The 13,915-nt window shown below is 36.1% G+C and overlaps 1 protein-coding gene across 3 annotated transcripts in view; it reads right to left on the bottom strand.

The window, feature by feature from the left end:
- SEC24D (SEC24 homolog D, COPII coat complex component) overlaps positions 1 to 13,915 on the bottom strand; it is a 108,294-nt gene that overhangs the window by 34,154 nt on the left and 60,225 nt on the right. For all 3 annotated transcript variants that reach the window (XM_047855585.1, XM_047855586.1, XM_047855587.1), the window contains exons 9-11: positions 11,644 to 11,782; positions 8,200 to 8,315; positions 911 to 1,035 (exon numbers count right to left, since the gene is read on the bottom strand). In XM_047855585.1, the coding sequence (XP_047711541.1) occupies positions 911 to 1,035; positions 8,200 to 8,315; positions 11,644 to 11,782 (380 nt within the window). The remainder of the gene's footprint in view (positions 1 to 910; positions 1,036 to 8,199; positions 8,316 to 11,643; positions 11,783 to 13,915) is intronic.

The following is a 13,915-nucleotide window of genomic DNA, read 5'->3' as shown; positions in this document are numbered from 1 at the left end:
ATTCATCTGAGCCTCACATGCACCAGTGCAGCAGCCACATGTGGAATGAATATAGAGGAATGGACACCCAAGGACTCAGGGAGCCCTAAGGGCTATGGATAGCCCATCCCTCAAAGCATCCCTTTTCAGAACAGAGATCATTCAGGAGATACGGAGGGGTGGAAGATGCTGAGACTGGTATAGACACTAGGTTTCAGATGATATTTCTTAGACTCTTTTATTTTCTTAAGCATGTCTCCTCTCATAAAGGAAGACTTTCTCCACTCCCAGGTCTCCTTACTGGATGGCAGCTCCCATCTTAAATAACTAGTTTGTATATTATGAAAAATAGCCATGTTTGCTGAAATACCTTTCCACCTTTCCTTTTGTGCACTGCTCCCTGTTGTGGCAAGGAAAGTGATCTACCTTATGTTTTAAGTCATAGGACCTAGAAGCAGTAAAGTGACAAAGGGGTTTGACAGTGTATAATACAGGAAAAAAGGAAATTTGCCTAAAAAGCTACCACGTCTGCCATACGACAACGGTACAGTTTCCTGGCACCCCTTAGAACTCTACCTACCACATGTCACAACTAGCAGTTTCCACTGAAAAACCAGCCCCTTTGAAAGTGGATAACAGACTTCCAAAGTCTTTCCCAGCACACTGTTGGGATTCTCCTTATAATTAAAATGTACTCTGAATGTTGTTTACCACAGCATTAATTTTTATCAGTTTGTTTCTTTTGCTTTGCACAAAAGATAACTCAGACTTTTTAAGGACTCAACGAGCTGGTGGCTGTTTAATTTAGAAATACTTACCCAATGTCCTCATTAGCAAAAGATATCCACGGGGCATTCAGCACTTGCTTTCTGGCCAATAAATTAATTCAGTAATATTGTGCAAATTAGAAAAATAATGGCAGTTCCCTTACTTTGGAAGTTTTTCCAGCACAGTCTTCAGTTCTTCACATATGAGCTTCACAAGTCCATTCTTGATGTTACTATATGAAACATCAATCATGAAGATAAAGGCTGGTGGGTTGGGAGGCTTATTTTTCTATAGGAAAGCAAACAAATCACATAAATGTAATTAAAAAGTATATACATTGCATAATCAAATTAAAACACTCAAACCCTTGAAGATATCATCAAACTTTTCATTTAATATTTTAGGATATAACATCTGGAGAATTAAATCATTTTTTAGAACACAGTCTCGGATGCTATAAAAAAGATAAAAGCTGTTTGTTTTCCAGGGTACGACCTGCGACACTCTATTGAATTTGGCAGGATTATGATATCTAACAGTGAAGCTTCATTTTTGTAGCACCCTGAAGACTTTCTCACTACAATTACCCAAGGGTGAGTACAGTCTAGTGACCAGCCTTGCTTACAACCCTCTCCTTCTAAGAAGAGGTGTGTCTGGAAACTTGACAAATTGTGCCCCAAAGAATACATACAATAATTGGTATTTGTCTTGAAACTAGTAGAATTTCATTAACTGGATCATGCCATTTTCAAATCTCTTCCTTTGTAAGCTCTCCCAGTTTTAAGGATATGAAATTGTACACTAAAACATAATTGTATACTTTAAAATTGTACTATATTACCAAATATTTACCTATTCTTTACATATTTATGTTAAAAATAGAATATTGGGCCTTTTCTCTATCTGTTTCAAACAATCACTACAACATAAAGCAGCTGCTATATAAATGTTTGATAGCTGTTGGTCCCTTTACTGGCTGGTGTTCAAAGAGCTCTTAGGAAGCGATTATTCAGTTAGGTCTTACAAAATATTTAGAAAACGGCCTCAGGCAAATTTAGTGACTAAAAAAAAAAAAAGAGTTAAGGTTAATTCAATTTTTAACTTTATGATAAATGACAAAAAAATGTTCCAAAGTAAAATTGTCTTTTAACTATTATAATTATAAAATTAGATGATGATGTCTCCAATTCATCTACTGGTTCATTCTCTAGCCACTACAAACTTAGAGGTAACAGCCTTCTAATAAAAGTCTACCATTTGAAACAAGAAAAGAAGTGCAGGACTTAAAAATCATCAACATAGAAGCTTCATTGTTTTGCCACATTCAAAATCAGGCCAACAAAGAAATGAAAGAACTCTACTGCTGTCTATCTGAGCAACTTTTTTGCAAATCATTCCTGATTCCCACCTAATCTAACTTATAACATAGACTTACATTAATTTAAATCAAATAAAAATCACTCTCATTTCCATTAATTAAACCAAAGCCTCTTTGTGACCAACCCAAATGTGTGTTACCATTCTGTGATCTCTTAAATTCAGCATTACTAGTTCCCCACTGAACAGTTTCCATAAATCTATGGAGTCCTTGACTGTAACTTGTTTTCTACGTATGTGAAACTAATTCATCATTCCTCTAAATGATATTCTCTTCCAACATCTCTATCAATAACATCACTACACATCAATTCAAAGGCTTAAAAACATAAAATTAGATTTAACTATTCCTTTTCTTTCAACCACTGAGTCCCATTGACTATTCTTTCAAAATGCTTCTTTTACATGTTTTACCCAGTCCCTACTCTTAACCAGCCAGAAGCTTGTCATCTCATGCCTAGAAAACTCTAATGACTTCATTATTGGTTGTCTTTTTAATCAATTACTCCTTTTAATCCAGCTCGCTTTGTACAGTCAAGCCTAACAGGTATGAACTTTATAAAACCCTGGTTTTCCATGATACTTTAGCAAAACCGCTCTGTTAAGGGTCACAGACCTCTTGACTGCAAACGAATGACTTTAAGTAAAATCCAGCTCTCATCCCTAACTCTCTTTTATCTATCCAATTTTAGGCATCATGGACCATTTTCACTTTAGCTATCACAGCGCTGTGGTGTCATTTCCTCTCCCACTTTTCTGACTGCTTTTTCATTTTCTTATCTTCCTCAAATGATATCTTCTCTTTTGTTACCACCCGCTTTATCACAGAAATCTCTGTGCACCTCTTTTAACTAGCACCTCTATATAGGCAACTCCTCAAATTCTTTCCTATCATGGTCTCCTTTCTGAGCTCCAGACCAGCACTCCATTTAACTATAGCACACCTCCACATAAAGATCCTGTCAGCATCTTCATTCAGAATTTTGTAAGTAAGACAACATTTATCCCATTATATTCTTTACAGAAAGCATGATCCTCAAAAGTAATCTGTGTTTCAAATCTCATTTTCTCTGTGGAATTGTCCACCTTCCTTACCGTCCGTAACCAGTTAATTGTGAAGCTTTTCTGGTTCTAGTACCCAAATTTAGACCCTCATTTACTGTTTTTAAAATTATTTCTCTTTTTTATAGTAAGCTTTTTAAAAGATCTTATGTATGTATGTATGTACGTATGTATGTATCTTTGAGAGAGATAAGAGTGAGCACGCGCATGTGAGCTCAAGCGAGTGGGGAAGGAGCAGAGGGGGGGAGAGAGAGAGAGAGAGAGAGAGAGAGAGAGAGAGAGAGACATCTTGAGCAGGCTCCACCTCTAGCATGGAGCCTGACTTAGGACTCAATCTCACCACCATGGGATCCTGACCTGAGCCAAAATCAAGAGTCAGATGCTCAACTGACTGAGCCGCCCTGGTGCCCCCCAATTTGATTCTTATTGTGGTAAAATATACATAAAATTTGCCACCTTTACTATTTTTAAGTGTACAGTTCAGTGGTATTAAGTACATTCACACTGCTGTGCAACCTTCACCACCATCCATCCCCAGAACTTTTTTATGTTGTAAGACTGAAACTCTATGATCATTAAACAATGACTTCCATTCCCTGGTCTCTCCAGACCCTGGCAACCACCATTCTACACTTCTACATTCTTGTCTCTATGAATCTGACTACTCTAGGTGCTTCATATAAGTAACAAGTAAAATCATAGTATTTGTCTTTCATGTGACTGGCTTATTTCATTTAGCATAATGTCCTTAAAAGTTCATCCATGTTTAGCATGTGTCTACATTTCTTTCCTTTTAAGGCTGAATAATATTCCACATATGTATATACCACATTTTGTTTATCCATTTATCCGTGTATAGACTCATGGACTCCTACTCCTTTTGGCTATTATGAATAATGCCACTATGAACGTGGGTGTGAAAATATCTCTTTGAGACTCTGTTTTCAATTATTTTGGGTATATTCTATTTTTAACTTTTTGAGGAACTGCTATACTCCTTTTATTTTCTCCTGCATGGACCACTGCATTAATTTTCCAATATCCTTCTGTCTCCAATCTCTTTCCTCTCATTATACAAACTGCTGTCAGAATAAATGGTCCAAAAGACAATACAGATCACAGTACCACTGCCTCTGAGGACAGGATGTTTACTGAGTCCTCAGAGTCAAGCACAGAGCATGGCACAGAAGAGTGCTCAATACTGCCAAATGAATGAATAAATGTATGGATGAAAGGATTAAGGAAACAACTTCCTCTTTACCTTTAAGGATCCTCATGATTTACTGAATTAACATAAATTTCTCTATGGCCTGGCATTGAAGACTCCCTATAATACCCATTTAACTAACATGTATAAAAACCAGGAGGTCACAGTTATGATGCCAAACCCAGTGGAATATAAAAAGTTAGTCTGTATCTCAAAACAACTTCCCAGCTTTACTTCCCATTATTTCTCAATACACATTCCTTCAACTAATTTAAGTGTTTGCCATTTTCAAAACATTTCCTATCCAGAAGTCACAGTCTAATGGGTCTGGGCCAAGAATTTGGCCAGAAAAGTATTTTGTTTGGCATAGTGTTTTAAAAAATATTTGAATATGAATGTGCTTTGGGGGAAAGGGAACATACTCTCCAATTATCCTAGTCCCCATACTAACTCCACGTCACTCATTTACAATTCCGGCCTTGCCCCCTGAAGAAAGTGGAGTAAATGGCAAGTCCTCTGCTTCTACTGACTATTTAGTTTTCTCTTTCATTTCCACATGTCCAGACTCTGCTCCTGGTATAACCAGCTCCAATATCACTTATCCCTGATCCTCCAAATCATACGTTATCGCTTGTCTGTTTTGTTATGGCACTGTAATTATTTGACTCTTACAGCATTTATCATATTTGGATTTATATCATAATTATACACTTACCAGGTCTATATATGGGAAATATCTTGAAATCAGGTTCACTATCTTGCTAGCTTTGGTATCCCTCATAGCACATAACCAAGTGTTTTGGACACGTTGGATATTCGTTAAACATCACAATGAATTAAAATTAAGTGGAGAGGTACCTGGACGGCTCAGTCCATTAAGCATCCAACTCTTGATGATTTAGGCTCAGGTCATGATCTCGCAGTTCAGGAGTTTGGGCTCCATGCTGATAGCATGCTATCAGCCTGCTTGGGATTCTCTCTCTCCCTCTTTCTCTACCCCTCTCCCTCCTTCCCTCCCCTCCCCCTTTCTCATTCTCTCTCAAAATAAATAAAAAAACTTTTAAAAATAAAATAAAATAATAAAATTAGGTGGAGAGATGATATCTTTATTTAGAAAAGAAAAAGTCTGGCTTGGAATGGGGTTTTATATTTCAGGTACACTTTGTATGTAGATATATTCTGTAAAATTTTACATAAAAAACTTAAGCAACAGAGCTGGGATCTTTTCTTCCAGGGGAGCACCATGGTGATTTTCTAAATAATTGCTTACAGATCCACCCTATACTGATAAAGAATAAGGACATGCCAACACAGTTTTCAGTCTGGCTCTAGCACTTTCTATGTGTGTGATTTGAGTATGGCATGTAAGAGCTCTAGGCCTCAGGTTCCCCATGTAATGGTGGTACTTGCCACATGGGGTCACTTGAGAACTAAATGAAACAACACATAAAAAGCACTCAGCACAAAACATCACAAATAGTAAATATTCAATCAATGCTAATTTTATTATATAAAATTGGTATCAAGATAAAATAAAATTAATACAGAAAAATGTAATTCTGTAATTCTCCTTTAAGTTTGCAGTTAAAAATTAGATGGCAAAATTAAATAAAACCTTTTTCATTGTCCAAATCCCTAAAGCAACTAATTATTATACATTATTTACATTTTTAATTATAATTAAATTTGAAGATACTTACACCATCTTTTATTTTAAACCTTATTTGGAATAATAAAAGATAAATTAAGCTTACAAAAAAATTCTTCAAAATGTATATAGATATTTTTTATTTGGTTCCTTGCCTGCTGGGTGAAATTTCCCATCAATTAGACATCTGGAACGTTTCCAGATAACAGAGTTTGAAGATACTGAGACTTTTGTTCCCAGAAATAGATTTGACTCTCTGCCTGAGTTTCTACTAAAAAAGCATAAAATCAAGATAATATAGCCTTTTTGGCAGAGAACTAGTAACTGAGAGCATAGTTATTTTTGTACCATGGTTGCAAAGATCAATCAATAAATTTTCCATATCACTAGTTATAATGGTTTTATTACATTTAATTAGAATGCAAGTATTTATGGTCTACTTAATCATTCACCTTCAGTCAATAGCAGTAAAGAACAACAGTAGTTGGTACTTTAGGATTTTTTTGGTCTGTTATAAAGCATGTATACCAATAATGTTCTTGTGTTTCTCAAAATATGTTCAAAGGTTACATTTTGAATTAATAAAGTATTAACTCTTCTTTAATAACTCGTTATAGGTAATGTGGTGAAAAAATCATACAAAACACTAAAATACATGTAAAGTTATATTAACTGAAAAAAATGTAAATCCAATCAGTTCAAAACACTTCTATTTAGGAAAAATGTTCTTTGCAACTTATACTCAATATGTGGACTAGGCCTGTAGTAAACACCTGATAGAATCCTGTGGGTCGGAGGCTGTTTTCTGAGAACTGGGCATCAGTAGGCATTGATATTTGGAAGGGGAAGTAAGAAAAAAAGTCAGGATGACTCTTTCTTCAGGTCTACCTACATATGGTACTTCAGATATAAGCCGAAATCTGAACTGACTGATACCCAAGAAAATATTTCCAAATCACTGAAGAATTTTAAAGGCCTGCAAGTTACCCATAATGATGTCACTTTCACTGTGACATTGGAAAAGGGAAATAGCCAGTCCTAGGAATAGTAACAGACCTGCAAATTCATTCATTCGTTCATTCATTCATTCCACATAATCTGATCAACTGTCTTTCCTGCACTAGACACTGTGGTAGATGCCATAAAGACAAGATTCTTGTCACCAAGGATATTGAAATCTATGAAGAGGGAAAACATTTAAGAAGATTTAAATTTCATGGAGATAACTGCAAAAACAAACATATGAACCAAATTCTATGGGGAAGAAAAAAAATAGAAGACTTAGTAAATAACTACCATAGTGAAATCAAATAAAGTTGTGCATGTGCACACATGCACACACACTCATAAAATAAAATTTCAGCTGGGTATTACACAAAGAGTAGGAGTTTGCTACGTGGAGTATATATAGATGTAATAGGAGGATGCAAAGATAGTCTGGTCAAAACAATCTTGTCTAAAAGCATGGGGATGTAAAAAGGAGTGATGAGTTCAGAGTACGTGGTGAGTGTTTTATACAACTGAAGAGATAGCTGAGGTGGGCATATGGAGTCCAACAGTTAATGTTTTCTTATAAGGAAAGCTAAATTTTTGAATTTAATTTTTTAGATTAAGGATGTGAGGAGGAGTCTCATGCATACATCATAAAGGAAAAGAAACCAGAAGCCAGAATCCCAGGCTCTCAGATAGTCCAAGGAAGATGCTAAGAGCCTTAAATCATTGTGGTGACAACTAGCGTGCAGAAAGGCAGTAAAGAAACCTGTCATTGTCCTATTGGCCATATTGATTGAGCTTCTGCCCTGAAAGGGAGAATTTTCTGAGAGTATTGACAAAACAAAAAAAGCAGAGGCACTATATGGAACTGTTGCTTTAAGAACCCAGATTACATTATCTGATAGGGATATAACAATTAAATTACTGTTTTCTATTTCTGACACCACTTTTTAGTTTTTAAAAATAATCACTGCACTGAGCAGTTTGGCAATTTAATCATGTCAACAGCCTAGAAGCCTTGATCTGCGTCTGAGGCATTTCTACATCCCCATGACACCACCAAAATGCTTTGGTTGTGAATCAAGAGTCAGTTCTTTACATATGAAAGTTATTCACTTGAATTTGACATCAACATATAAACACTTGAAGTCCTGGGAACACTTACTCTGCAGTAATCCAAAGTAGCAACATATTCATAAGATCCTAGAGATAGTTCCGGCTTCTCATAGTGGTCCAGTCTTCTCCCGATGTGGTCCAGATGTTGGAAATAGAATGGTGGAACTAATAAAAACAAAATAAGAGAGGAAATCTTTTGTTTTCATAACACAGACAACTTAATAAGTTCTTAAAATTTATTATGGGAGGAAAAGAATTAGTTGAGGAAAAAAAGTATTTTAAAGCTAGAATGTAGTATATTCTAAATATCCACTATTTAAAAAGCATGTGTTGGAAAGTACAAAGGTTTTCTAAAAAATCCTCTTGCAAGTTACTGATGACACATAACATTTATGATCTGGACCACTGTGAAGAAACAGGGGATAAAAGTACTGGTGTTTTTTAGTTGTCACAAAGAAAATTTAACTACCCCTATTTAATTACCTCTTTTAAAAGGAATTCTGGCTTTTCTAACTATTTAAATTTTCAATACACCTAACAGAAATATACATTGGTTATTTGGACTGTACTATTAACTACAATATTTATTATCCTTTAATTAATAGACGTCTTCAGCCATGGAAAGTTTGCATGGTAATCTTTTAATGTTTGGGCTTCAGAGTAGAGAGGATTACTGTATTAGGGAAAGACTATACCACTAAGACCTCAGCTGAGGAACTCTTAATTTGATTCAAATGTCTAAGAAGGTTAGTTCTGGCAAAGACCTGGAAGTCATCCAACAGCACAGGAACACTTATGAGTCACACACTGAACACTTGGACAAATATGGCCTGGTATCTCTGTGAAAACAAACTCCTGTTGCCTTGAGATTAATAGGGCTGGCTATTAAACCACTGACAATAGAAGTATTTAGAATAACCAGCAATACTCTGGCTTTAAGCGTTTCATAAAGAACAACATTTTCATTTGCAAAACCACAGAAGTAATATGTTTTCTGTTAAAATGAACAACTCAGTCTACTTTATTTTTAGTTGTGAACTAACACTTACAAGACTATTTTCGCAGTTTGGACTTAAAAATAATCACCAAGATTTTTCTATTTTCTTACTATATCATGGCCATTTCTTTTAAGCAAGTTTTATAACATTCTTATGTACATATGGATCTCTGAATTTGGAAAATTCAATGTTTTGAAAAGATTAGGGAAGTGGGAAACTAACAGTCTCAGCTGAGATAAGTAAACTATGAGGGCCTAATCCTGCTATTTTGTTACTTTTAGTTGAGGTAGATGATGTTGGCTATTTAGGATTATGGTGTGATAAATTCTACGTAGTGTAACCTATAGTTAAGTTTCATTCACACATCTACATGTATCGCATGAAATTTTTCCTTTTAAAATGAATTTCACATTCATTAGCATTTAATATTATCTGTTGTGTTTAAAAGACAAAATTCAAGTCACACTGTAAATTATGCACTACAGTTGTCTCCTGCATGCCTTTTGACCCCACATGCTTCCCACCGTGTAATCTCTGGACACTTTGAAGGGAAATAGAGTGAAACCATGTGATCAAGCTTGCCGGGTTCTTTCTAACTTCCATAAACCTCTGTCTTCTTTAGACCTAAATGAAGAATGCAGGTGTCAGTGTAAATCTATGGGAGTCTGGCTCCTCTTAGGGACAAATGTTTGAGCCTAGTATGAATAACCCTATAGGAAAATGAACATAGCAGCCCCCTAGGAGCGAATACCCAAGGAAAGAGAATTCATTACGGGGAGATACAAGAATTCTGAGTGGTTTTTCTACCAGGAAGTGGCTGTGCTCTGAGATGACACTTTGGGTGTGAGGCCAGGGTGTTACACCAAACTGAGGATCTTGGATCTAGAAGCCACATAGATTTCTGATCACCTTTCTAAGAAAGTTGAGGGCTTGGATAAAGACACAGAGGTGTGGGTGATTTTGGTGGAGGCATTTATACAAATGCTGCAGGAGAGGTCTCTGCCTTCTCATCACTCTTCCCCCAAAAACTAAAGTATAGGGAAATGAATTGTCACAGGGCTCCTGAAATCCAGGTCCCAACATTAAGTAGTAGACAATGACTTGGTTGCAGATTTCATCCAAGATGAAACAAGGAATAAATTCTTCCCTAGAAAGAGAAGTAAGGGTGGAGAACCAAAAGAATCTGGCCTCACAGGGAGACCCAACTTGCACTGAGTGGATGCCACAGTTATAGCAAGGAGAGAGGAGAGCCATCCCAAGAGGATGGCAGTTTTTGAGATGAGGCTAGAAACCAATGCTTCCACTCCATAGCAAGGCATTTTTAAGAACTGACCAAAGGTTTTGTGAGACTCATAATGCCACTTTCTAGCCCTGTAAGTAGGACAAAACCATGGGCTGTAATAAGGGGGCAGGGAAACAAGGAGCTCTCCCACCAGAAAACACTCACGGAGCTGGGGTGCCATGAATGCAATGACATAGGCAGAAAGTTGTGCCTTAGCTCACTCATCAGTAGGGAGTAGCCAGCAGCCACAGGACACATGGCTCCTGGGCAGATAGGGTACTATACATTCTTCAGATTTAATGATCTGCAGGGAAGCATGTCTACAAAGACAAGGAACAAAGGAAAACATGTAGAAAGTTCATGCTCTCATAATCATTACATGGTTCTAGAAAAACTCTAGAAACGTAAATGAATGTGGGAATGTTTCAGGCTGAGTATGTGCTTTACTTAACACAAAAAAACTAAAAAAAAAATAGACACATTATGAATATAATAAATGCTAAGTTGCTTTTACCAAGTTTGTGGGGGGTTTTTCCAACATCAGTTAGTTCATACCGGAATGAAACTGAAAATACAAAGAATCTGGAAAAGCCCTTCATAATAATGTTTTTTTTTTCCTTGTTAAACAATGCAACATTCATACTGAAGGGGAAAAAAAAATCTATACACATATTAAAGCCCTTAGTTATACCAGAGTTTTCATAAATACTGACGAGCTCACATTCAGGAATAATTCAGAGGAATAAAGAGAAAAAAATCTCTCCAACTTATCATCCATAAACACAGATAAAATAAAAGTTCTTTATAATTTCCATAGAAGGAAACCAATCAGAACGTGCCCTATGCCCCTCCCAGCCTCATATAAGTGCATTCATTTGCACCTGCAGTTTCCCACATAAAGTTTCTGTGTTTCTCATTTTTATAAGAAACATTTCAGAAGTGGGTAAGTCCTTTTATTTCCTAATCCCCTTCCACAAAGGCTCAGTTAGAGGCAAAATAAAATTTTACCTCTCATGCTTATAGATGATAAAACTGAGAGACTTTTTCTTTCACAATGCCTCTGAGTTATTCTTGAATGTGAGCTCACCAGTAGTTAGGAAAAGCTCAGGTGTAATTAAAGCTTTAATATATATATTTTCCCCTAAACTAAGAAGTATAATATATTTCAATTAATGAAGAGCTTTTACTAAGAGCATTTATTGGCATCACTTACCATCATTCACACAGTTGCAAAATCCACACTGATACCTCCTTCCTCCTTCAATGAACTGCATAAAGGGGCACATGTAGGCTTTGCACCTATTGCATCTGACTGGTCCATTCTCTCCATGATTTACCAAGTAAAGGGGAGTCTAGAAGAAGTGAAATGAACAGACAGGTGGGTATAGGACTTCAAGGTACTTCAGAATGCTATGCAATAACTGTAATTTGAAAAGTCTTCCAAGGGATTCATTAAGGAACTCTTAACTCTTAGTGTTTCCAGGAAGGTAAAGATGCCTCTCTTGATACCTGCTGAATTCAAGGCCATACCCAAACAAAAATTAATTTGTATTTTTATCTCACTAATAAGGACACATGTGTGTTTGTGTATTTATGTACATGTGTGTATATACATTTATCTGTAAGTGCGTGAAGACAGAGAAAAAATACAATGATGGCAATAATATTTAATAAAGCATATGTTAAAAATGTCCTGGAGACCTTGTATCACATATTTTGCAAGGTTTGTTTATTGATTATAAATAAGGCAGCGAATTGGGTCTGATTTTAAAAGCATTCGTTTGTATACAGGTCTAGTTTGTCTAGATAGTTCCATCAAAGAATACAAAATGTTTCTTCAAAAATGCAACTATCTGAATAAATATGCAATAATATCCACTTATTTAGGCAAGAACGCTGATTCTGCCTTTTCTGCTTCTTTATCCCATGACAAAATGTACTTTCAGTGTCATTGGTCATGCGTTGCCAGAACTGAAAAAATAAATATTTCCACTGCTCTTCCTATAAACATGCATAAAAACCATTACACAGCTTGAACGTGGAAAAACTCAGCATTAGAGTCTGCCTTGTTTTTCAGCTCTTCTGGCTTTCAGAATAAAACCACAAAGATTCTTCTTGTTTTTATAAATCTCCTTTAAAGATAACATTTCTAGAAAAGCTTGAAAATTACAGGGTTTGGCATGTTAACTATGTTTTTCTTTAAAGAAAAAGATGTAGCAGACTGCTTTTTAATGGAGACCTGAGGAGGAGGAAGAAGGTGGCGGATGAGGCTGGGTCATACATTTTCTACTCAACTTACAAAACTGAGATTTATTGTTTGTCCCTGTCCAGATGTTCAGTGTGAAAACTAATCTACTGCTGAGGTTTGAGAAATGAGTTGTGAGGTTTCATGGCAGAAAACAATAACACAACACATAGCAGAAAACAATAACAACAACCACAGGTTTAGTATAATACATAAAAGAATCAGGGAAAGGATAAAAAAAAAAAAATTCAGGATCACTTCCCATTACCTCTGCATTGGCCTCTGCCCCTCCTCTTGCCTCAAGGAAGCCAGAAAATGGATTGGATTTTCTTATATGGGGTCTCTTCTGATCCACACCATGGGCATAGCTCTCGTGCCCCACTGGTAGGACTGTGACAAGGATTAAATGATGGATACATGTGCAGTACAGAGCATTGTGCCTGGCACAAAATTGTTGGACAAAAGGTAACTGGTGTGGTCATATCTATACAGAACAACCTTTCCTCTCTCAAAATCACTCAGCTCAGAAGAGACTGTGTTTAATGAGAGAATTATAGTTAGATAGGTTTGAATTTCTAAAGGCATTTGTTTATATAAACATGTTAATTAGCTAACTTGTTACTGTAAACTGCCACTGTTGAAATGATCTAGAAGAGAGGGAACCTACCTTCCAGGATATTCTGATACAGGCTAATGGCTAAAGTTGAGAGCCATGGAAGATTTAAAAAACCCTCCCCAGGAATTTGACTTAAATGCATACATATTCAAATATTGACACATACAATACTTTTTAATATACACTGTGTTTGAGAGGCAAAAACTGACAAATGTTTGTCCTCTTTAGCTGGCAATAATAACTAATCTGAGGGAACAAAAGGAAAGCAAGCAGAAAGATACAGGACCCAACCAGAAATTGTCAGGACAGTGAATGGAGGATTAGAATAAGAAGTGAAAGATAACAAAAATGCAATAATAACATAGCTATTTCTGGATCAAAACTATCAAGCATGATTTTGTTGTTGTTCTTCTCTACAGCTGCAACCTCTGAGATCAGAAGATGTTTTCAAGAATTAAACCAGGGAGAAAGTCTGCAATTTTCCTGCACTCCAGCCAACTTTACTTCTCTCATCCTTTTATTTTGAGAGTTCAAAGACTATAATCAATTCCCTGAGAGACTTTAGAAATATGATGCCATTATTTGCCAGACAAAGCAGAGGTAACAGGAGGAAAATTAACCATA

The sequence above is a fragment of the Prionailurus viverrinus genome, chromosome B1 (genome assembly GCF_022837055.1).
Source record: "Prionailurus viverrinus isolate Anna chromosome B1, UM_Priviv_1.0, whole genome shotgun sequence".
Taxonomy (NCBI): Eukaryota; Metazoa; Chordata; class Mammalia; order Carnivora; family Felidae; genus Prionailurus; species Prionailurus viverrinus.
The sequence above is the reverse complement of the archived record's forward strand: the minus strand, read 5'-3'. Positions and strand labels throughout refer to the sequence as shown.